At 44.2% G+C, this 25,795-nt stretch overlaps 2 protein-coding genes across 2 annotated transcripts in view; one reads left to right on the top strand and one right to left on the bottom strand.

Moving 5' to 3' along the window:
* The first annotated feature begins 2,204 nt into the window (after positions 1 to 2,204).
* LOC311313460 (uncharacterized protein) lies at positions 2,205 to 4,935 on the top strand. The gene is made up of 3 exons (XM_084443591.1): positions 2,205 to 2,974; positions 3,137 to 3,550; positions 3,664 to 4,935. Exons 1-3 carry the CDS (start codon positions 2,395 to 2,397, stop codon positions 4,260 to 4,262), a joined length of 1,593 nt encoding a protein of 530 aa, XP_084299717.1. The 5' UTR covers positions 2,205 to 2,394; the 3' UTR covers positions 4,263 to 4,935.
* Positions 4,936 to 5,357: 422 nt separating this feature from the next.
* Positions 5,358 to 25,795, bottom strand: part of fer1l6 (fer-1 like family member 6) — a gene marked incomplete at its 3' end in the record, with an annotated part of 41,883 nt that continues 21,445 nt past the window's right edge. The window contains exons 25-38 of the mRNA XM_084443556.1: positions 25,533 to 25,577; positions 23,481 to 23,569; positions 23,006 to 23,134; positions 21,369 to 21,506; positions 20,679 to 20,806; positions 19,616 to 19,786; positions 19,347 to 19,501; positions 15,195 to 15,337; positions 14,951 to 15,039; positions 14,381 to 14,479; positions 14,011 to 14,252; positions 6,608 to 6,765; positions 5,640 to 5,740; positions 5,358 to 5,538 (exon numbers count right to left, since the gene is read on the bottom strand). Of these exons, the coding sequence (XP_084299682.1) occupies positions 5,358 to 5,538; positions 5,640 to 5,740; positions 6,608 to 6,765; positions 14,011 to 14,252; positions 14,381 to 14,479; positions 14,951 to 15,039; positions 15,195 to 15,337; positions 19,347 to 19,501; positions 19,616 to 19,786; positions 20,679 to 20,806; positions 21,369 to 21,506; positions 23,006 to 23,134; positions 23,481 to 23,569; positions 25,533 to 25,577 (1,868 nt within the window). The remainder of the gene's footprint in view (positions 5,539 to 5,639; positions 5,741 to 6,607; positions 6,766 to 14,010; positions 14,253 to 14,380; positions 14,480 to 14,950; positions 15,040 to 15,194; positions 15,338 to 19,346; positions 19,502 to 19,615; positions 19,787 to 20,678; positions 20,807 to 21,368; positions 21,507 to 23,005; positions 23,135 to 23,480; positions 23,570 to 25,532; positions 25,578 to 25,795) is intronic.

Genomic DNA, 25,795 nt, shown 5'->3' with positions numbered 1-25,795 from the left:
AATCTGGCCTTTGTGCCCATAGCAAGCATAGTATGCCAACAATCCCCAGTAGCCTGTAGAGTAAACTGTAGTGTGAGCAGTCATCTTAAACAGAAGTATTCATCTGAAAGTGATGATGAAACTACTGTTGCCCTACATGTGTGTCTATGGTTTCTCTCTCTCCCCAACGGCGTGGATGTTGTGTGTTTGGTTTCCAGGTCGGGCGGTCGGAGAAGCTGTATGATTCGCTGGCCTACACCCCCACGCAGGTCTGCTCTTCCTCTGGCTTTCTATGTTAGTGCTCTAGGTCACAGTTTCCTATTTTTGCTAAATTGTTTTGTTTAGAAGAATTGTTAGTCCTTTGGATAATCATGTCAGTCAGTATGATACACTTTCCATGGGATTAATCTCATCAAAATCCCACATTGAAGTAAAGAATGTTTCTGTCTCCCCCCTCCAGCCCAGTCAAGCTCAGGTCATGGTAAGAACCAGCAATGCTGATGCTACTCAAACACTCTAATACAGAAGGAGGGTTCTCTCATCTCTAATGTTACCATCTTGTCTCTAATGTTACCATCTTGTCTCTGATGTTACCATCTTGTCTCTAATGCTACCATCTTGTCTCTGATGTTACCATCTTGTCTCTAATGTTACCATCTTGTCTCTGATGTTACCATTTTGTCTCTGATGTTGCCATCTTGTTTCTAATGTTACCATCTTGTCTCTAATGTTACCATCTTGTCTCTAATGTTACCATCTTGTCTCTGATGTTTAACAATCTCATGTTTAATATCCAGAGGGGTTATTATCAATTCCCCAGTTGATTCCACCAAACAGCATCGTCCTCTGCTGGTCAGGCTTAGACATAGCTGGATGATACAGGTGTGTGTGTGTGTGTGTTTCAGAGGAGTCGAGGAGATCCGGAGAACAATGCCACCTATGTGGATATGAGGAGAGGGCTGGCCGGGGGGAGGGTCCCGCGTCCTCAGAACCACAGCTCTGGCTAGAGCCTCTTACCAGAGGAGCGGCTGATCAATCAATCCAGATCTTGCACTCCACTTATGAGACACCAGCTGTCTCTCTGTCTCTCTCCATCTCTCTCCGTCTCTCTCCATCTCTTTCTATCTCCCTCCATCCATCTGTCTCTCTCTCTGTCTCTTTTTGTCTCCTTCTGTCTAACTGTTTTAATTATCCACAAGTAAAGAAATGGCTGCATCCTACAGTACTCCTTCACAAGACTGCTCACACTGCAATATACAAATCACATATTTAGCTACAGTAGGGATGCTAATGAGATGTACATGTTAATGATGTGATTGACTTGTTTATACAGAATTAATCTAATTATTCACGATTGTATTAGAATAGAATTCTAGAGGCTGCTGTTTTTTTTTAAGATGTGTATTTTAATAAAGATTTGCCTCATGAGCACTTACCTAGTAGTCACCCAGATCATTGCGTCAACATTCTGTAGGTTTATCCACTACAGGGGGGGGCATTACCCGATCTGGAGCAGAAACCTTGAGTAAGTCAGGAAGTCAGAATATGACAGCGTCTGGCTTTTCCAACCTCAACCACACTTAACACCATGTTGCTATGCACATCAGAAATAACTGCATTTCTTTCATTAAGACACATCACAAGGCATAAAAGAAGGGTAACTCATCACTGTTTTTGTTGTGTAGTTTATTTTTTGTTATATATGCTTCCTAATGTATTTATCCTCTATGTGTTGTAAAATAGAAAAAAAATCTATAAACATATTACAACTAAACCAACATCAAATGAAAGTGTCCCCATTTAAACTACTGGCCTACAATGAAAAACGAAACCAAAGACTCGTTCACATTTATGTAAAATGCATTAATTTACATTTACACCTTTAACAGATAGGCACCGTACTAGCGTTACTATTACTAAAATATATTGATGCTATATGCTAGCAAAGTAGGTAGCTGTCACCCTATTTTCCCTGGGTTATTCACAGAGGTCCCAATGTGCAGGACACCATTAACTCCACCGGACGTTTTTCAACGAGGCACAGGGTCCCAATGTTTACTTCCGTTTAAGCAACATACCAAAACCACCGTTAGGTGATGAAACAACAGCTGAAATCGTTCGCAATCATTGTGATGAACAGGCATGTTGGGCTTCGGACCTGGTACAACCCTCTGTTATATGTTAGCTGAGAGATTAGTGACCATTTAAAACGGTCGATTATTGCGTTAGCTATCCTATTTCTGCTTGGCTCTCAAATGGCACTAGCTACTAGCTCCGTTAGGCTAAGGCTAGGACGCACATAGGCTCTCACTGTAGTCGGCTAGTGCTAGCTAGCTAGTGAGGTAGTGCTAGCTAGCTACGCTCACGTCTTACATTTTGGTGAAGGTTGCGCCACAGCAAGCTGTCCATTGAAAGATGGATGTGAGTATAGCGGTGTCGCTGATGCGCGGGCAGATGGGGGCGGTGGTGGAGAGAGCGGTCAACAACGCGGTAGAGACGGTTTTGGCCGAGATGCTCAAAGTGGTCGGCGTCAAATTCGAGGAGCTAAAGAGAGAGATGTCAGCAGTCAAGAGGGAGATGGTTGCTGTTAAAAGAGAGAAGGCAGCCAAAGAGAAGGAGAACGAGGAGATCCGGGGGATGCTTCAGCTCTCCGAAATACGACTGAAGTATTTGAAGCAAAGCCTCAGCAGCATGGGTGGCAGGGAGGAGAGGAGGGCTAACCCCAACCCTTCCCCCTGTCAGAAGACCGCACATGTCCACTCCGAGCCCCCGAGAGCTCTAGGTCTCCCAGTGGCGTCCTCGGCGCAGGGGCGGACCCCTCCGGAAGGAAGCAGGTTCACTAATGGAACGTACCTGGCCAGGGCCCGGGACCCTCAGCCACCTGACTCTCTGCAGGTCTCAGCCACCTCATCCTTCGACGACCTGACAGATATGATTTCACACCACGTGGACGACTCGCTGACCCACATCTCCTCAGAGGACCTGGAACCCAAAGGTAAGATGCCACTGACTGTGTGTGTGTTGGGGGGGGGGGGGGGGTGACACAGTGTGTTCGCGTTATGGTTACAGACTAGAGACTATAAGGGTGTTTATACCAGACCAGTCCTGTTTGGACATCAGTATGACTGTCTGTGTATGACTTCTGTTGTCCCCCCAGAAGAGCTCAGCAGCCCTCTAGAAGCTGCTGGTTCTCTGACCAGGGATGATGAGTGTGAGTCTGACTGGACCAGGCAGCAGCCAACAGAAGCATCAGCCCTAGACCCAGCCCTAGACCTAGCCCCAGTTCCAGCTCTAGAACCAGACCCAGCCCCAGCCCTAGACCCGGCCCCCCGTGCCCAGACAGACGGAGTAACAGGACCAGCCGTGGCCTCCAGGAGCACTGGCCGTCCACAGGTGAAGGAGGAGGAGGTGGAGGTGATCTGTATCAAGGAGGAACCAGAGGAGGTGGCGTCTCTGCTGCTGGACTGTGAGCGTCTGGCCCAGGGCAGCCAGGGCGGCTGGACCGCCGCTCCGCAGGAGCACAGCAGCTTCACACACCACACCCCCTTCAGCTGCTCCAACCCCGGGACCTGTGAGTAGCCACTGACGTCTTATCTTCAATTATTCAATGGTATTTATGTCGATGCTTAATTATGCCACGTGTAAGAAGTAGCCATCATTATAAATGTGCGGTTCTGTCCTCAGACGCTCTGCCCCAGCCTGCCATGTCTGTGTCCGCGGCCCATAGGCAGGTGAGGGCGTGGCCTAAGGACCTGAGCCTGTACGAGGAGTACAAGCTCCGGAGGGCGGAGCTCCGCAGGCACAGCCTGACGCGGCGGCGGGAGATGGAGAAGACCCTCCCCCAGCCGCTGCTGGCCGACATGGTGCGCGAGCGGCGGGAGAAGACGCGCCTCCGGGTGGCTCGCTGGCGGGCCAAGCGCAAGCTGCAGGCGTGCCTTATGAGCCAGACTGGCCAGGTGAGCAGTGCGGGGGCGGGGCCAGCCCAGACCCTGAACACCCAGAGCAAAGCCCCGCCCCCAGCAGCCCCCGCCTCTCAGCAGGTGGGCCACGCCCTGCCCCCCTACGGCAGCCTGCTGTTCAACAGAACTCACTGTGACTCCGCCTCAGCCTATCCTGGCCCGTCTCACTTCAACTCCTCCCCTTCCTCCTCTCTGCTGTTGCTAGGACACAACCTGGTGGAGAATGTCAGTCACGCTGCGGTGACCTCAACTTCATCTTCATCCTCCTCCTCCTCACAGCCCCAGCCAGGCCTGTCACTGACGGACTCTGATATCTTCCAGTGACAGACCTGATTAGGGCCAGGCTAATGTCTAGTTCAGACCTGATTAGGACCAGGCTAATGTCTGGTTCAGACCTGATTAGGACCAGGCTAATGTCTCGTTCCGACCTGATTAGGACCAGGCTACTGTCTGGTTCAGACCTGATTAGGACCAGGCTAATGTCTCGTTCCGACCTGATTAGGACCAGGCTACTGTCTGGTTCAGACCTGATTAGGACCAGGCTAATGTCTGGTGGTCATCTGAGCCTGCTGATCATGATGCTCTGGACATAGAAAGACGGAAGTCATGAATTTGTTAATAGAGTTAAGTAAAGACAAAAACTGTGCAGAATTATCAGATTGATACATTTGATTGTGATTTTGTGCTTTGATAGGAGGAACATGTCTTAACAGTGAGAATGGTGTGAATGATAGTGTCAAGTAATTTGTAATGAAAACTATTTATTTGTCACCAAAATGTGTATTCAAAACACATCCTTATTTATGTTGAATATTAGACATTTGAGAACGCTATATCCTATCCTGACACATCTATAGATAACCTATGTAATCATTTGAAATATCCATAAATCATAGAAGTCTTTTAATATATAAATATACTTATACGCTAACATATTTTATCTTTGGAAATGTAATTAATCAATTTCATTCATTTACTTTTATTTATAAGCTTTCCTGCTGGGTTCCAATAAAAGCTAATGATTTGATTTCTGGATGATCAATCAGTGTGCAACCACCATATATGAAATTATACAACACCATGACGTATTATAAAACAGATCATACAACATTACATAACAACAATCTATTTGTCTTGTCTAATCAGCACAATGCTAATGCAAATGCAGAGTTACTCAGGGAAGTGATTCTGCCAGTGTCCAACAATGTAATGGAGGAGTTATGGTAGGTTTGTTAACAGCTAGGATAACCACCTGACACCGGCCAGCCAGTCGCAAAGATGCAGTTAGTATGTCATGTTAGCATTAGCCTGTCATGTTAGCCTGTCATGTTAGCATTAGCATGTCATGTTAGCCTGTCATGTCATGTTAGCATGTCATGTTGGCATGTCATGTTGGCCTGTCATGTTAGCATTAGCATGTCAGCCGTTGACGATCCTCTGGGTGATGGCCCCTGGCAGCGAGTAGATCAGCAGGGACAAGAACAGAGCTTTGATGAGCAGCAATAGGGCGACGATGATGTACTTCTTATAGTTCCTCCAGATCAGGTGGAAGAAGCACTTGAAGGGGTTCACGAACCAGGAGAAGGAGGTGTCTGGGCGGCTGGGGAGGGAGGAGGGACGTTAATCAGAGGTGAACAACCTGCTTCCACAAAGGTTGAATGTCTATAAAGGTCAAATGTTCCCTTGACCAGAGCCGCGTACTTGGGTTTCTCCAATGGTTCTGGCTCCTTGCGGGCTCGGCCAACTGGGTTCTTCTCTGCCTCCTCTGAGGTCACAAGATGGAACTCCGCCTCTACTTTCCCCTAGCGGAGAACAGACAATCCTAACAAGGTTAGCCTCATCTGAAACAGCATAACAACGAGTTTTATACACAGAGGGTATAAACATGGCCACTGGCAGCACAAGGCACTAGGGTCATGTAGTATGACTGAGTATGACTGACTGACTGAGTGTGGCTGAGTATGGCTGAGTGTGATTGAGTATAAGTGATTGAGTATGACTGAGTATCCTGGTACTGTATATTGGTATATGGAGTATGGGTGGTACTGTATAGGGTATACAGGTTATATGGAGTATGGGCGGTACTGTATAAGGTATACAGGTTATATGGAGTATGGGCGGTACTGTGTAGGGTATACAGGTTATATGGAGTATGGGCGGTACTGTATAAGGTATACAGGTTATATGGAGTATGGGCGGTACTGTGTAGGGTATACAGGTTATATGGAGTATGGGCGGTACTGTATAGGGTATACAGGTTATATGGAGTATGGGCGGTACTGTATAGGGTATACAGGTTATATGGAGTATGGGCGGTACTGTGTAGGGTATACAGGTTATATGGAGTATGGGCGGTACTGTATAGGGTATACAGGTTATATGGAGTATGGGCAGTACTGTGTAGGGTATACAGGTTATATGGAGTATGGGCAGTACTGTGTAGGGTATACAGGTTATATGGAGTATGGGCGGTACTGTGTAGGGTATACAGGTTATATGGAGTATGGGCAGTACTGTGTAGGGTATACAGGTTATATGGAGTATGGGCGGTACTGTGTAGGGTATACAGGTTATATGGAGTATGGGCAGTACTGTGTAGGGTATACAGGTTATATGGAGTATGGGCGGTACTGTGTAGGGTATACAGGTTATATGGAGTGTATTGGTACCGTGAGTTCCCCAGCCTTAACGAAGGGCCACCATCCTCGGGAGCGTTTCTGCTGGAAGATGGAGATCTTCTCCCCGCTGCCACTCAGCATGTCCCTCTTACAGGCATTGGCGGACTTGGCTCCACGAGCAAACCCATGCAGGTCCAGCTCCACTGTCCCTGACAACACACATCACCTGCTGTTATCACCTGGCAACACACATCACCTGCTGTTATCACCTGGAAACACACATCACCTGCTGTTATCACCTGGCAACACACAATCACACATATAGTAATTTTAACTATAAAGAGCACCGGGCTCCGCCCATTAATGCATTTTGTTGGTGTAATCGAGATTAAATGGTTAAACTCACTTCTCAGTATAAATAAAGCGCACTTGCACCATTGAAGAGTGAGCTTTTTGGTGGTGTAACTGATTGTGGTGTTTATGAGAGATGGTCATGTATGAACACAACTGAACATACTTGTGTAATTTTTACAATCAGCCATTATATAAGTATAAACGATTGTAAGGGTAAAAATTAGTTCTGTACAATGTTACAATGGGAAGACAAGGGGTTGGGGTCACAGAGAGATTTGGAGGATGTGTGTGTTTAGAAAAGGGGGTTAATTGCCTAGGACAGCTGGTTATCTTCACACTTAGGGTGGCGTGGAAAGGGCAACCATTTGATCTGTGTCCTGAGAACTTTAGCACCTGGGACTGGGAGGGTCCAACAACAGGTTTATGGAGGGGAAAGGGGGAGTTGCAGAGCTTCTGGTTAAAAGCAGAGACACAGATCAAATTGGGTGCTCTCTCAACTGACCAGCCTTGATGCAGGTTGCTTGACAAGAAGCCACACTGGAGTGTTTGTAACAATCCTTGGATGAATAAAATCTGGTAACTTTGTTGAACTGTTTTGCTTCTTAACCCATATTGAACGAGAAATTCTACAACACTATATACAGAAATTAAGTCCAGTGTTCATTCCTCTGGGGGGTAAAAAGGATGACACTATCCCAGTGTCCATGCCTCTGGGAGGGGTAGAAGGGCACTAGCCCAGTGTCCATGCCTCTGGGAGGGGTAGAGGGGCACTAGTTCAGTGTCCATGCCTCTGGGAGGGGTAGAAGGGCACTAGCCCAGTGTCCATGCCTCTGGGAGGGGTAGAAGGGCACTAGGCCAGTGTCCATGCCTCTGGGAGGGGTAGAAGGGCACTAGGCCAGTGTACATCCCTCTGGGAGGGGTAGAAGGGCACTAGTCCAGTGTCCATGTCTCTGGGAGGGGTAGAGGGGCACTAGTTCAGTGTCCATGCCTCTGGGATGGGTTCTAAGTTGGCTTATACTACACCCCTCCATCGAGTTTTGTGAAATTCGTTCTGGTAGTTTTTGTGTAATCCTCAGATATGATTTTGTTTTATATGCATAGAAACATAAGATAATATTGGTTGCTTAAACAAAAAATAAATAAAGTTGATATCTAAGATGATATCTAAAGCTGATTCCTCATTGTAATAAAGAGCCAACGTTCTCTAAAGAAAAAAAAATCAACATCTTCATCACATAACGCGAGCGAGAGAAGCAAGCGAAAATTGAATCGCTTCCAGTTTTCTCAATAAACGTGTCCTAACCAGCTCTGTGCATCTGCGAACAGCGCGAGCGACTTTCACTTGCTTGGAAAATCGTTTGCTTTGGCTCTATTCATGCGACCTTTCGCAGACCTTTCGCGCCTCCGAACTGTTTTCACTGGTCAAAATCTATCCTTTGCCCTATGACTCACTCACTTGCAGCAAGGACGAAGGGCGCCTAATTTTCGAGGTCCAGCAGCGGGGGATGCTATATGTACGGAAGAGCATTAGGGCCAACAACTGAGTTTATTATTTTTTTAAGCTTCTGAGTTTAAAGTCAGAATTTCTGACTTTAAAGTCAGAATTTCTGGGGAAAAAGTCAGAAATAACTTCTGAGATTTAAGTCAGAATTTCTGAGAAAAAAACTCGGAATGTCTGAGAAAAAAGTCAGAAATAACTTCTGCGAAAAAAGTCTGAATTTCTGACTTTAAAGTCGCACTGAAACGGATGTTTGAGATCATCTAACTTCGGTAGTTTGACGTATTTCCGAAGAAAATGAGGGTGGGACATATGTTTAGAGGAATTTGATTGGAACATTGACAAGTGGACGGGTTTTAAGAACTTTAGACAGATTCGATAGAAGGATAGCGTTGATTGACGGGTGGATGTCGTGGGATTATTGGCCTAAAATCGAAGGTACCTGTTGTCGTCATTGCACGTGACCTACCGTTTTCCAGGAAGTAAGAAATTATATACTTTGATATACTGTAAGATTACAACAAAAGTAGAATTTTGTAAATTTTTTGGCATACATCGTTGAATAGGTGAACACTATGACCAATTATGTGAACCAAAATGAGATGGAATGCTTTTTTCATTTCAGTGCTACTTTAAACTCAGAAGCTTAAAAAAAAAAAAACTCAGCTGTTGGCCCTATGCTCTTCCGTATATATGACCCACAGCACCACAAGGACACACTCAAAAAAGACTCCGCGTGGCTGGAGATTGCGGAGCTGTTGGGACTGGGGGTTTCAAGTAAGTGACATATAAGTGAAATCAAGTAAGTGGAATGTCCTACAGCTGTAGAGCGAAGGCTAGCAAGTAGGTAGCAAGGTAGCTAACGCTAATAGGACACATTCATTTTCCAGAGGGAAAATTGGGGGGGAAAGGCGCAAAAGCCTCAGGCGAGCGACGTCATCGGACGCGTATATCAGGACATTGGTCCTCATTCCTGAACATTTTCTTAAGTGTCTTCTTTAATGTCTTCTTACGAACTTCGTAAGACCAACCCTAAGAAAGATCCCCGCCGGATTCATGAATGGATGGAAATGTGTTCCTAAACCGCCAAAGTGTTCTCAGCTGTGCTCCCCTTCTTAAGTTGAATGCGCGTTCTCGTACACCTGAATTTGCATACGGCCCAGTCCCAATGTCCACCCTTGCAGACTCGCAGACTTAAGGGCGCGCTCCCGCGAAGTCCGCGAGGGCTTAGGGGTGTCCCAATGTCAAATCGGCAAGTGCATGAGGGCTCTCTGGCAGACATTTTGAGCCCTTTATGGCCCCTTACCGTAAGTCTGCACTTTTGCAGACTTCGCCTAAGGGAATTACCCACAGTTCAATGGGTCGTTGTGACGTGAAACACAGGGTTACCTGAAGAACAGCCAATAAACAAGCACGGACAGATCAACCAACCCTAATGTTCACGTTACAAAACAAAATATGTTTTCAGCTGGACTTACTTATCTGCACAAGTAGCCTTATAATTATTTTGGTTTCATTATTTTTAAGTAATGGTTATTAACCCCATGGGTTTGTATAATGTAATTTGTGTAAAAATATGTAGGCTATGGTTATAAATTACATCGATTTCTGTTGCTCTAAATCATATGATTTCCCAGTTAAAAACAGTATGACATTAATCACCCATTTCGGTGCAGTGTTCTTTGAATTGAGATTTCCAACATGAATATGGAAAGAGTTGTGAGGAGCAGGAATGTGTATTGTCATTCTTAAATAAATACTTTTGGATTCATCACAAACAGCGAATCACAAGCAGTAATGTAGTTCGCATATGACCACAAAATGAAATGATTTCAACAAGTTGAACAGATATGTTTTGAGGGTAACACAGAGTTCGGATAATGTAAAGGGGATTTGACTCTGCCCAAAATTAATTTTCATGAAGGCCTACAAGAAAAACATGTCAAATTGAAAATTTGATAAAAAGCCCCACACCCACAATAGTAAGAAATGTGTTTTCACGTCAATGTAATGTGATGTCGCAAGTGCTGTCCCATTCCTTTTTATACCAATTCGAGCCCTTGCAGCCTCTCGCACTCAACCACTTTACCAGGTGACGTCAATAAGTCTGTGAGGGCTCAGGGCTTGAGGGTTTAGGGGGGACATTGGGACTGGGCCTATAAACGCCCCGCCAGCTCCTTACTACAGGGTCGTGTGCACACAAAATCCCCAGACAGCGCGGAAAAAGTTGAGACGTTCCCAATTGACATGATTGATGTTCAAGGTCACGTGCAAATTCGCCGTTTTATTCGTCACATGCAACATAGCCTACCAGTAAAATGAGCAGTGAGATGTTTCTCCGCTGGCTCTTATAACGTGCACACTAAGCTTAAGCAAGGTGAAATAAACCAATACAAAATAACAATAGAAAACAAGACGGTATATGGACTTTTAATACAAAATGCAAAATATATAGCCTACTGTACATGAAAGGGATGGGATGTGCTGAGAGCAGATGATTAAAGTGTACAGTTTAGTTAAATGCATGAGTAGGCTACTTGTGGATCCTGATATGCCCTATCTATATTATGTAGGCCTATATGATGTGTCCATTCTGACGACAATAGAATATAAGGTGCTGTTGTGCTGAGTCTGAGTTTAGTGCTTATTTATTCATTCACTGTCATTTGCAGTGTTTGTGTAGTGCTTTTATTTATTTTAGGACACTGCGATGCCTTGTAGAATCATGAATGTGAAACGTAATTGGAAATTATACAAATATCCTTGTATTTATGATTATGATTATTATTCAAGCCTAGGATGTCTGTAGAATTGATTTGAACGCAATTACCTCGGATTTCTCATAAATTCAGCCCTTGCGAACGGGCGCACTCCAATCTGGCCTACCTACGACTGCATTTCCGTGTTCTTAAATCCTGTTCTTAGATAAGAATAAATCCGAGATAAGAAACCATTCAGGAATGCCAGAATTGTCCCGGGAACTTCGTAAGTTGCGTTAAGAAGAAATTTCTTCTTAACTTCTTCTTAACTGCGTTCAGGAATGAGGTCCATTGTCCCGCTTTTGCTCGCTCGCTGTATGTTAGGATGAGGTGTACACCGTTCGGCCACCAGGCAATGCGTAAGGCTACACTCAGTCTGAGACGAAATGTGGCTTGTGGATGTTTAGTATTTATGTGATGCTGCTGCCTGCACTGTCATAGTACAGATGCTAAGTTTTAAAACAGCGTTGCAGCGCACTTCATTCATGTCCAAACTCTGTTTTGATTGCTTCATGTTGACAGCTGGCATCTGAAATGGTAGCACAGCGCCAACATACTGTTGTATTTGACAGTTGTTTTCCATCACATCCCAGTTGAGTTATCCTGATATCAGACAGAATTGTCAACTCATTGCACTCCATTGAGAACTTCAATTTTGAATCAACAAACTTTTAGTGGGCGGACTTTAACGTGGAAATAGATTTCAGAACTAATTATATGCCAATATTAAATCAATTTGATTATTTGAATGCTCAAATATTGCATTGGATTTGACACAAATTCCAGTGTAAACCACGCCCACACACAGATAATGGTGTTCATTGAACAGATACAGATACAGAAATTACGTCTCGGCACATCCCTAGTGGGCAGCCATCGTTCATGGCGCCCGGGGACCAATTCCAAGTGCTCATTCCACATCCTGGACAGGGACCGGACTTAAAGGGCAATGCTCGTTTTTGACAACCTGGACCTTATTTACGACATATTATAAGAAGTTTGACTCACCGAGATCACTTTTGTGTAGTTCGGAGGCCTGTAGAAGAAATTTAAAATCCAGCGCGAGCCAGTATATCCATGTAATGACGGTGATCGGGGCACCGAGAATGCAGTTTCTCAAAATCTATTTTCGGCCGCTAAACGGTTGTTTTCATCAATCAGATTGGATGAATCGACAGTTGAGATTCCTCAAAGCGAGGCATTGTTGTGGTTTTCAAATACGGGGTCTTTAGCCTCTGTAATATGATCTTTACACGCCTTTCCCCACTTGCTCCAGCACGCATGCGCACAGGCCAGCGTTCAGACTGGCTATTCTCCGGCTACACTCACGGCTCACATTCTCTGCGCTACGATCTTGTTGGTGCCGAGAATATTGTCGTCGTCATTCGTCAGCAACAATCCGATCGTAGCGCAGAGAATGTGAGCCGCGAGTGTAGCCGGAGAATAGCCAGTCTGCGCGCTGGCCTGTGCGCATGCGTGCTGGAGCAAGTGGGGAAAGGCGTGTAAAGATCATATTACAGAGGCTAAAGACCCCGTATTTGAAAACCACAACAATGCCTCGCGTTGAGGAATCTCAACTGTCGATTCATCCAATCTGATTGATGAAAACAACCATTTAGCGGCCGAAAATAGATTTTGAGAAACTGCATTCTCGGTGCCCCGATCACCGTCATTACATGGATATACTGGCTCGCGCTGGATTTTAAATTTCTTCTACAGGCCTCCGAACTACACAAAAGTGATCTCGGTGAGTCAAACTTCTTATAATATGTCGTAAATAAGGTCCAGGTTGTCAAAAACGAGCATTGCCCTTTAAGAGCATTTTTTCTTCTGAGTGTTGATTGTATTGGGTCCTTTGAGAGGAAAGCCTTGCGAACATGAGGAGAACATGCAAACTATACACAGAAAGGCCCGGACACCTTCTTGCTGGCAACACACACACCACACATATCACCTGCTGGCCTGTCTCTGACATATACACAGATCTACGTACATAGGGAGGGGCTTCAGCCTTGGTAACATTGACCATGCTGTAGCGTTCAGCCTTACTACAGGCCATCAACTAACCAGGTCCAGTGTCAGCTGCGGAGCTGTGGATATCGTAGTATTTAGTACACACACACACACGTACACACAGACACACATCAGTCCACATCCGGCTTAGGCCTGGACCTGATGCTCTTAGCCTTTCTTGCTCCGAAAACTTAATTTAAACTTAATTTAATATTATTTATTGTTCTTTAAATGTTCTTAGCCATTAGACAAATATATTCCAGGAGCCTGCCCCAGGTTGCCTGTTTCAATATCTGTGTGGTCTGAATGGCTCTATGTGCTACTAACCCTGCTCTGCCTTCCCTCTGCCTTCCCTCTCCCTAGTGCCTCTCTCTCTCCCTCCTATCTTCTAACCAGATCCAGTGGATGCCCCACTGTCACCAGCAGACCTCCCGAAGTCCGATAGATACCACTGTGTCTACTGTGGATTATGTAGCATGTCCGTAGAATATTCTTTCTCCTATGATGCTTTTAGCCTCTCTCACTCTGAAATGTAATTCAATGCAATGTATTGCTTCATAAATTTTCTTAGCCGGTAGACAAACATACTCCTGGAGCTTGCTCGATCGCCTTGTTGAGAGGGGTCAGGGAAGAATTTTTACAGCTCACTTATCTGGCCCCCGGGTGATTACTGTTTTTTTGCTTCCCTCTGGAATATGTAGAGTGGGTCGTATGCCCACCTCCCTTGTTCTCTGTAAAGCGCATTGTGTTGCCTCTGGGTATGAAATGCGCTATACAAATAAAGCTTTGATTGATTGATTGATCAGAGCTGAGGAACGTGTCTGTCTCACCTAGGAAGTCGTCAGACGACAGCCTATCAAAGTCCCAGACCTGTAGCACCAACACGGCTGGGAGCTTCTGCTCCGTCTTGTCCAGGGAGAAGATGCTCTCCCTCTTGGTGACGACCACCACCTTCTCAGCCGGCAGGTAGCTGAAGGGGAACACGAGGCGCCAGTTGAAGTTCCCTTCGCCGGTCAAAGAGCTGTAGTGGACATCGGTTTCCTGGCGATCGTCCTCAAAGCCCTTTAGCCACCTAGCGAGGGGAGAGGGAAAGAGATCACAGAGAGAGGTAGGAATGCATTTTAAACAGAGCAAATAGTGTGTTTATTCCGTGACCATCGGGAGCCGAGTAGAGGCGGGCGATGCAGCGGCTGTCCTCACCCCTTCACATAAATATCACTGGACTGTTGGCCTGTGAGGAAGTTGGTGTCTTCCAGAACCACATCCTCTGTGTTCCAGATGATGATCCTCAGCTCATACCTGAACACACACACACACACACACATGCACGCAGGCATACACACACGCACGCACACACACGCCACACACACACACGCAGGCGCGCACACACACACACACACACACACACACACAGCTTTTACTATACCGCACAATACACAAGTTTCAATTAGCCACTGTTATTAAAGCTGCATGAGATAACTCGGCACTTTGGCAGCTTCTCCGCTTGTGGTAAAAACTACAGTACACTAGCAGTACACTACAGTACAGTAGCAGTACACTAGCAGTAGACTACAGTACAGTAGCAGTACACTAGCCAGTACACTGACATTTTAAATAATAAATTCACAGTCTCATGTCACAAATATGATTATTTGGGTCTTGCTAATAAGGCCAATTCATAAACTATTAGCAGAAACCCCTGGATATTTAATAATTACAAAGTTATCTCTTTAAGCTTTAGATCAGTTGACAGAGTGGGCAGAGCCTGACCCTTTGGGCTTGCGTGGGGAGATGTCCACCGAGGGGCCTTGGAGAGGCATGTCCATGGGAAACATGTCCACCCACATCTGGACCTGGCCCTGGCACACACACACACACACAAACACACACACAAATCACACACACACACACACATGCACAGACACGCACACACAAACAAACAAACACACAATGGGATGTGGAACAGCGTGGAGCGGAGAGCTAATGTAGGATAAGGCAGAACAGGATGATGTACCTGGTCCAGGCCGGGCCGGGCTTTGTGGTAGAGGCTGCGCGTCTCAATGTGCTCTGGCACCAGCCGGCAGCCCACCCCGGGTATCTCGGCCCAACAGTGCAGGACCTTCAGAGCCAGGTGCTCGTATGACTCAACAGACTGGTCTGGAAGACGAGACACAGCCACGATCAGCCCTGTCTGATACCATCAACTAACCACGATCAGCCCCGTGTGATACCATCAGCTAACCACGATCAGCCCTGTCTGATACCATCAACTAACCACGATCAGCCCTGTCTGATACCATCAACTAACCACGATCAGCCCTGTCTGATACCATCAACTAACCACGATCAGCCCTGTCTGATACCATCAACTAACCACGATCACACTCAACACCCCTGTCTGATTAAATTAAATTAAATAAATCCGTTTTGAAAGACGTAATTGTAAAGATGGAGTTAAAGAGATTGATTCAGAGATACTGGAATGAGGCTCAAATTGAAAAAAAGTATTGTAGTAAATGGGAACTTTTGAAGTTCAAAGTTGCTCAGTACTTGAGAAAATATAGTTCAGACCTGGCCAAATCAAGGAGGATAGGTGAAGAGAATGTAATATCTACCATCTCCTCTCTCTCCCAAAAGTCCCCTGAGACTCTTTCAGTGGGCGAAATGATAACTCTGGCTGAATATCAGAATAAACTTGATAATATCTATAGACTTAAAGCGGAGGGGGCTTTTCGGCTTTTTTTTTTTTTTATTAGAAAAATTTCACTCGAGTTAACTCTATCCAACAACTTAGAATTGGCAATGATGTATGTGATGACCCTAAACAGATTTCTAAGTATTGTTCTAATTTCTACAGCGAATTGTATACATCTCAATATTCTGACAATATTGCTACCTCCTTTTTAGAATCTATTGAGGTTAATCCCATTAATACTATAGATAGAGAGCTATGTGATGCTCCATTGACTCTACAAGAAATTACTGATTCCATCAATAGCCTCAAGCTGAACAAATCTCCTGGGGTGGATGGAATTTCATCCGAGTTCTATAGAGCGTTTGCTGAACGGCCCCCTTCTTATTGAATGTCTTTATAGAAAGTATCTCTAATGAATCTCTTCCTCCTAAATTAACACAGGGTTTGATAACACTCATTACAAAACCTAATAAGGATGTACTGCTTATTGATAATTGCCGCCCTATTTGTCTGTTAAATAGTGATTATAAGGTGTTAGCAATTGCCTTTGCTAACAGGCTTAAATCTGTCTTGGACTCCACCATTGATGAAACACAATCTGGATTCATGAGAAATAGGCATATAGCAAATAATATTAGATTGGTGTTAGATATTTTAGATTACTCTGAACTAATTAATGATAACAGTTTCATCTTTTTCCTAGATTTCTATAAAGCTTTTGACTCTGATGAACATGATTTTATTTTCAATTCATTGGAAAATGTGGTTTTGGGCAGTTTTTTTGCAGAACTATTCGCACCCTATATGCTAATGGTAATAGCTCTATTAAATTCGGGTACAACTTCTCGGTTTGATGTAAACAGAGGTATTAGACAAGGTTGTCCAATCTCTCCCTACCTTTTCCTCCTTGTTACCCAGCTATTATCCACTCATATTAAGACAAGCACTTAGAGGTATCGCAATTGCGGATCAAGAAATTATAATAAGCCAGCTAGCTTTATACACCACTCTTTTTTTGAAAGATTCTGCTCAGATCGTAGGTGCTCTTAATATAATTAATGTTTTCTCTAAGGCTTCTGGACTATACTTGAATGTAAACAAATGTGAACTATTAGCTGTAAAAGACACTGTTATTCGCTTAATTGCAAACATTCCTGTCAAAGATTCAGTGACATACTTGGGGATTCTTATTAACAAGGATAAAAAAAACTAGGAGTATTTTAAACTTTACCCCAATTATAGATAAAACACAAAGGACATTTAATCAGTGGCTTCGAAGAGATTTGTCTTTGAAAGGTAGGACTTTAATAACAAAAGCAGAGGGCATTTCTAGGCTGACCTATGCTGCTCTGACATATATTGATACCACAACAATCAAAAACATAGATCGGCTACTTTTTCATTTTCTTTGGAAAAATAAAACACATTACATTAAAAAAAAATCTGTTGTCATGAATAAATATCAGAATGGGGGCCTGCATTTTCTTGATTTTGATATTTTGAATAGCACCTTTAAGATGAATTGGATCAAGCAATATCTAAAAAATCTAAACCTAATTCGACGTGGAATTGCATTCCTAATCATATATTCTCTGAAATTGGTGGTTTGAAATTTATTTTAGTATGAAATTATAACATTGAAAAAATTCCAATTTGCCATTCCAACTTCCACAAACAAGCACTGCTTGCATGGTCTATGATATACAAACACAATTTTTCACCACATCGCTACTCAATATGGAATAACAGAAATATAATTTACAAAAATAGATCTTTATTTTTCATAGGTTGGTTTGATAAAAACATTGTCTGGGTGTATCAATTATTCAATAGTAATGGTGTTTTACTTAACATTTCAATAGGTGACATAGCACCCGGCGCACAGACAAAACAACAACAGTAATGCGGTGGACGAGGCATGAACAACCTGTGACATCAGCGGCTCATGAATGAACCTAGAGCTGGCGGCTGCGGTAACGCTTCAAAGATGAACTTTTACGACCCCAACGCAAGCTACGCGAGCGACGCGACACAACTGAACCACAACGCAAACCACAAATATGCACAACAGTGAGAGGCCGCTCACGACGCCACTAAACGGACCCCCCAAACCACGGACCGGAGAGGACATCGCGGGCAGCAGGGTGAGCAACGCACCAACAACAAACAAAAGCACGAAACGCGAGAGCAGAGAGCATGCAGATACAGCGATCAGCAGTAATGGCAAGAGCGAACAATGACAGCTTAAATACATGCGCTCTAGCGAGCTGAACCAATGCTATGACAGCTGACAGTCAGCTGGTGGGTTGCGTCATACGGGGTGTGACTGATTAGCCTCTGCCGATTAGCCCAGCGTTGACGTCCGTGCCTCGTCTGAAGTTATGTCGGAGACTTCATGTATACCCGTAAATTGTGGCAAGATGTTTGTAGTTTTATTTTGGAGAATATTATATCTAACTTTGAGCTTTGTCTAGAAAAAGTTTTTTTTTTTTTTTTTAAGATTCAATACAACATTTGACAAAGAATACTTTTTGATTAATCTTATTATATTGTTTGCCAACTTTTATATACACAAGTGTACATTTTCTAAAGTGAAACCTCACTTTCTTGTTCTCAGAAAAGATATGGAGATGTATGTTAAAACTATAAGTTCTACAACTAAAAAAAAGCTATTAAGACTGTGAATCTGTGCTCTCAATTTAATGCTTTCATTTAAGTTATTTTCTTTCTTTTCTACTGACCCCTGGCATGTCATTTGTTCTTTTTGAAAAGTAATAGTATTGGTACTATTATTGTGTTATTATATTGTTCCGCTGTACTTTGTGAAAATTTAATAAATACATTGAAAAAAAAATTGAAAAAAATTACATCATGCACTACCCTCATCTATGACATCATGCAGTACCCTCATCTATGACACCATGCACTACCCTCATCTATGACATCATGCACTACCCTCATCTATGACACCATGCACTACCCTCATCTATGACATCATGCACTACCCTCATCTATGACACCATGCACTACCCTCATCTATGACACCATGCACTACCCTCATCTATGACATCATGCACTACCCTCATCTATGACACCATGCACTACCCTCATCTATGACACCATGCACTACCCTCATCTATGACACCATGCACTACCCTCATCTATGACACCATGCACTACCCTCATCTATGACACCATGCACTACCCTCATCTATGACACCATGCACTACCCTCATCTATGACACCATGCACTACCCTCATCTATGACACCATGCACCACCCTCATCTATGACATCATGCACTACTCTCATCTATGACACCATGCACTACTCTCATCTATGACACCATGCACTACCCTCATCTATGACATCATGCACTACCCTCATCTATGACATCATGCACTACCCTCATCTATGACATCATGCACTACCCTCATCTAAGAGGTCTTTCCAGGCTGACACCATACCCTACCCTCATCTATGAAGAGAGTCTTCCCAGTGAAGACCTTGTCTGCGATGGTGATGTGGCCTGGTCCGAGGTGCGGCCCGTCCAGACAGTTGTCTTTACACAGCTTTGTCAGCAGCTCTAAGGGCTTCAGACAGTCTCTCCACGCGTTGTACCCGTCCCTGACCGGGGCAAACCAAGACCCGCTGCGCATGAACAAATACTCTCACGCCAGTACAACATGTCTGCGATTATAGTGTGGTTCCGAACCACCTCCGCTACACTGGACCACTCACACGGAGTACTCGGTGGGGAGCCCGCAGGACGCGCGGTGCCGGCTGTAGAAGCGGTTCTCCAGATCGATCCTGGTCTCTCCGATCAGGTCATCACCCCCCACCATGTCATAGTCGTAGATCAGAACTGTCAACAGGGACTCCTTTGGGAACGTCACCTGGATCTCAAAAGACCTGAGGAGGAGAGGAGAAGAGGGGAGGGGAAGAGAGGGGGCGAGGGGGGGGTGAGGAGGGGAAAGGAGAGGAGGAGAAGAGATATGAGGAGGAGAGGAGGAGGAGAGGAGTAGAGGAGAGGAGAAGGAGAGGAGGAGTAGAGGAGGAGGAGAGGAGGACAGGAGGAGAAGAGAAAAAGAGGAGAGGGGGAAAGGAGGAGAAGAGGACAGCGAGAGGAGGTCTATAGGTCTCAACCCTGGGATGTACTAAGAGAAGAGAGAACATGTTCTACACTGAAAATGAACTAATCTGACATGTTATAGATGTACTGTCTGTACTAGTCTGACATGTTATAGAAGGCCAGTCTGGACTAGTCTGACATGTTATAGATGTACAGTCTGTACTAGTCTGACATGTTATAGAAGGACAGTCTGGACTAGTCTGACATGTTATAGATGTACTGTCTGTACTAGTCTGACATGTTATAGATGTACTGTCTGTACTAGTCTGACATGTTATAGATGTACTGTCTGTACTAGTCTGACATGTTATAGATGTACTGTCTGTACTAGTCTGACATGTTATAGATGTACTGTCTGTACTAGTCTGACATGTTATACTGTAGATGTACTGTCTGTACTAGTCTGACATGTTATAGATGTACAGTCTGTACTAGTCTGACATGTTATAGATGTACAGTCTGTACTAGTCTGACATGTTATAGATGTACTGTCTGTACTAGTCTGACATGTTATAGATGTACTGTCTGTACTAGTCTGACATGTTATAGATGTACTGTCTGTACTAGTCTGACATGTTATAGATGTACTGTCTGTACTAGTCTGACATGTTATAGAAGGACAGTCTGGACTAGTCTGACATGTTAAAGATGTAGTCTTTTCGAATCTCCCACCTCCCGAAGACTGGGTTGAGCTGTTTGGGGATGTAATTGTCTCTGTCCTTGATCTCCGTCTTGCCCAGCCTCAGGACGATGTACGGGTCAGACTTCCCATCTGGGTCTGCGGGGTGGAGGTTGGAGGCCTAGGGAGGGGCAGTATTATCAACAGAGAGCACAGACTCTCCATCTGTAAAATATACTAGACTTTTAGAATGAGATGAAACATAGTGGACAGTACTCACAGAGACAATAACAGAGTGGACAATACTCACAGAGACAATAACAGAGTGGCAGTCCTCACAGAGATGATAACAGTGTGGACAGTACTCACAGAGACGTTAACAGAGTGGACAGCACTCACAGAGATGTTAACTGAGTGGACAGTACTCACAGAGACTAACAGTAGACAGTACTCACAGAGATGTAAATAGAGTGGACAGTACTCACAGAGATGTTAACAGAGTGGACAGTACTCACACAGACTAACAGTAGACAGTACTCACAGAGATGTAAATAGAGTGGACAGTACTCACAGAGATGTTAACAGAGTGGACAGTACTCACACAGACTAACAGTAGACAGTACTCACAGAGATGTAAATAGAGTGGACAGTTCTCACAGAGATGTTAACAGAGTGGACAGTACTCACACAGACTAACAGTAGACAGTACTCACAGAGATGTTAACAGAGTGGACAGTACTCACAGAGACGATGTAGACGCGTACAAGAGCTTTGACGGAGCAGTTGGGAGGGATCCCACGATTCACCTTGAACCGACAGGGGTCAGGAGCTTCCTCCCACTCTGCGTCATCGTCAGCCAGCTTGTACAGACAGAAGCGCCCCTGGGTGGACAACAGGCTGGTTAAAGTCACTATTCATCTGTATTGTGGCACCCCGAGAGCTCAGCCCCGCCCCTGCCATCCTCTAGGACAGGTAATTGATGGCCGTTGCGTCAGATCACCAGCCGTCAGGGACATCAGGTGCGGCTTATCAGCAAACGACCTGGGGAGCCTTCAAAAGAGAGGACCTTGAAGTTGGCTTTGGTAGCGAGGTGTGTACCGACAGGTAACGTTGTACCATTGTAAAGCCCAAGACTAATCTGTCTCTCTTTTTTGTGACCCCAAGGACCCGGAGGCTTTTTGAGTGAATAAACCTTTTGAGTGAATAACCTTTTTGAGTGAATAAACGCCTGAGGAAGGGCTGTTAACCCGGCCGTGTTGTGAACCTTTGTGAGTGAATAAAGGCCCTAGGAAGGGCTGTTAACCCGGCCGTGTTGTGAACCTTTGTGAGTGAATAAAGGCCCTAGGAAGGGCTGTTAACCCGGCCGTGTTGTGCACCTTTGTGAGTGAATAAAGGCCCTAAGAAGGGCTGTTAACCCGGCCGTTTTGTGTGGACATTCGCTGCTTTCAGGTCAGCCGCCAGGGTATTCTCCCCGGGTGCCACAGTATGAATAGTGTCTCTCTTAAGCACCTATTGTATTTTAGATTGCTATTCTTGCACTTTGCCTTCAGCACTAGATTATGCTCTTAATCACTTGTTTTAGAAAGGAGATGCACTTGTGTTCTGGTAAGTAGTTATACACTGGCTTTTCCTACGTTAAATGCAATTATTGTTAGTCGCTTTGGATAAAAGCATCTGCTAAATGACTGTAATGTAATGTATACGGAGGGGTCTCCGTGTTCTCAGGAGGGTCTCCCCCTCCAGCCTGGCAGGAACCCACTGTTGTTCCAGCTCTAGCTGGTGTGGGAGAGATGCCAACCTGGAACAGTTTGGGTGAAATGCTGGATGTAATTCAATTTCGCCTAAGAAGCATGTTACCTGCATAGCACAATATTTGTTGACTGTGATTAGGATGGAGGACAAATTTGTTTTATTGAACACTTTCTCTTGGTTGTCTCTAGCCTAACTTTTCCTTGCACCCATCACTGTTTTGGCTACCTTCAAACTGACATTGGCTACATAATAATAATAATAATAATAATAATAATAATAATAATAATATATTAAACATAATTTATATATCACCTTAACAAAGTTAAGAAAGAAAGTGCTTCACAATCAATCAGCAATACAACAAAGCAAGGGATAAAAACACAAAAAGTGAAACAAACGAGGTTTGTGAAATAAACATACAGTAGGTGCAACAGTGATATCACTACAAAGCCTTTATATTTTGTTATTGCATGGGAAAATCTCAGAGAAATTGACTTTATACTCTATATACAACTCTATAGACTTTATACTTTATATAAAACTACAAACTACTTTTTGTCAGTGGTCTTTCAACATGGTGCTGGGTGTGGTAGGCGCAGTGTTTTAACCGTGCCGTAGGCTCTCTCACCTTGAACTTCCCCACCAACCTCTCCTCGCTGGTTCCCTCCTCCTCATTGGCCTTGCCCCGGAACAGCTCGAAGGTGCTTACCCAATCATCAAAGGGACCAAACTCCGCCTCCAGCTCCTTGTCATACAGCTGTATGGGTTCACATTGTGTTTTCATCACCTTGTGGCACTACCAGACAGTACAGTAGTGTTAACCTAACCCTAACCCTACCAGGCAGTAGTGTTAACCTAACCCTAACCCTACCAGGCAGTAGTGTTAACCTAACCCTAACCCTAACCCTACCAGGCAGTAGTGTTAACCTAACCCTAACCCTAACCCTACCAGGCAGTAGTGTTAACCTAACCCTACCAGGCAGTAGTGTTAACCTAACCCTAACCCTAACCCTACCAGGCAGTAGTGTTAACCTAACCCTACCAGGCAGTAGTGTTAACCTAACCCTAACCCTAACCCTACCAGGCAGTAGTGTTGTATGTACCTGCAGTGTTGCCAGTTTGCTAGTTTGCTCCTGCGGTTCTTTCACTTTGGGTTGTTTTTTCTTTTTGTCACCATCCTGCTGTCCACTGACTGGTTTAATGAGAGAAAGAGTCCATTTTAATATAGCCAAAACACACACAGACACACGCACGCACACACACAGACACACACACACAAACAAATGCACGCACACACACACACACACACACACACATGCTGATGCACACATGCAGTACATAGACTGTTACACCACAAAGAGAACTTCATATTATAACAGGAAGTGACCAAGATTTAAATCGGTTGAGGTTAAGTTATTTCCTGTAAACATCATGGTTTCTGTGTCTGTGGTTCTTCCTGGAACCTCGGCCACAACATAGCGTTAGCTTCAGTTTAATGTCAATTTATGTGTTCCCATAAACATAATCAATGTGAACCCACTTGAAAAGACCCCAAAATGGAGAGAGAACCTCTGTCCAGAAATCAGAAAATGTTCTAACTCTTAAAACTGACTGGCTGATATACACCCTCTTACATGGAGCCTTTTTAATTCATTAATTAACTATACACGCTAAACTGGCAGCCCTACAAAACAATTAAAAATAAAGCAAACAAAAGACACAAACTCTTGTGGTGTAATAGTAACACATCCCTCTACTGGACTTTATTTAAACTCAGAGAAAGACAATGTGTAGTTTTGCTCCTGATAACATTATGTCTGGATCTGGAGTGGTACATGGCTTTTTTGTTTTAGTTATGTTGAGTTGAAGGCATGATTGGTTGAGCCAAGCTGTGATGTGGCCCAGTGCATTGATGAGTTTTGCTGCGGCCTGCTGTTCAGTGCTGACATGTGCATACTGTACTGTACTGTCATCAGCATACAGCTCAATCTCTACATCACTGTCATCAGCATACAGCTCAATCTCTACATCACTGTCATCAGCATACAGCTCAATCTCTACATCACTGTCATCAGCATACAGCTCAATCTCCACATGACTGTCATCAGCATACAGGTCAATCTCCACACCACTGTCATCAGCATACAGGTCAATCTCCACACCACTGTCATCAGCATACAGGTCAATCTCCACACCACTGTCATCAGCATACAGGTCAATCTCCACACCACTGTCATCAGCATACAGGTCAATCTCCACACCACTGTCATCAGCATACAGGTCAATCTCCACACCACTGTCATCAGCATACAGGTCAATCTCCACACCACTGTCATCAGCATACAGGTCAATCTCCACACCACTGTCATCAGCATACAGGTCAATCTCCACACCAGAGCACACAGAGGGGAGATCTCCAGGATCTCAGAAAGCATAGAAGGAAATGAAGCCCCTAGCGTGAACCAGCCAACTGTGTGGTTTATAATGTAGTGTATAGCGTATAGTGTGTAGTGTATAGTGTGTAGTCTAAAGTGTGCAGTGTATAGTGTGTAGTGTATAGTGTGTACTACAGTATGCAGTATACATAGTACTAGAGTATACAATATACTGTATACTGCAATACCATGGATACTGTATATTGTAGTACCATGTATACTGTATACTGCAATACTATACAAACTGTATACTGTAGTACCACGGTAGTACCATTGATACTGTATACTGTAGTACCATGGTTACTATATATTGCAGTACCATGTATACTGTATACTCCAGTATCATGTATACTGTATATTGTAGTACCATGGATACTGTATACTGTAGTACCATGTATACGGTATACTACAGTACCATGTATACTGTATACTGCAGTAGCATGTATACTGTAGTGTGTAGTGTATACTGTATGGTGTGAAGAGTGAAGTGAAAGCCCGTAGCACGAGCCAGCTAACTGTAGTGTGTAGTATGCAGTGTATGCTGTGTTGTACGGTATAGTATGTACAGTAGTGTGTAGTGTATAGTGTGTAGAGTGAAGTGAAAGCCTGTAGCATGAGTCAGCTAACTGTGTAGTGTATAGTGTGTAGTGTATAGTATATAGTATGTAGAGTGAAGTGAAAGTCTGCAGCGCGAGATGGCTATCTGTGTAGTTTCCTTACCCAAGGAGTCTACTCCATCGGAGAGCAAGTTTTGGAAGGGAGATACTGAAACACACGTGTGTGATAAGAGACCACAATATCTCATGTCAAAATGCCATAATACACTGTACTGTATACTGTAGTACCATGTATACTGTATACTTCAGTGCCATGGATACTGTATACTGTAATACTATGTATACTGTATACTGTAGTACCATGTATACTGTATACTTCAGTGCCATGGATACTGTATACTGTAATACTATGTATACTGTATACTG

Source organism: Borostomias antarcticus, assembly GCF_949987555.1.
Source record: "Borostomias antarcticus genome assembly, chromosome: 9".
NCBI classification, from domain to species: domain Eukaryota; kingdom Metazoa; phylum Chordata; class Actinopteri; order Stomiiformes; family Stomiidae; genus Borostomias; species Borostomias antarcticus.
This window is presented reverse-complemented; position numbering and strand designations above follow the sequence as displayed.

Bases quoted from the DNA above. Each gene is read 5' to 3' on its own strand.
- LOC311313460 (XM_084443591.1), top strand. From the start codon at position 2,395: ATGGATGTGAGTATAGCGGTGTCGCTGATGCGCGGGCAGATGGGGGCG. The intron at 2,975-3,136 runs GTAAGATGCCAC...TTGTCCCCCCAG, and splicing joins AGAGGACCTGGAACCCAAAG to AAGAGCTCAGCAGCCCTCTA. The intron at 3,551-3,663 runs GTGAGTAGCCAC...TTCTGTCCTCAG, and splicing joins CTGCTCCAACCCCGGGACCT to ACGCTCTGCCCCAGCCTGCC.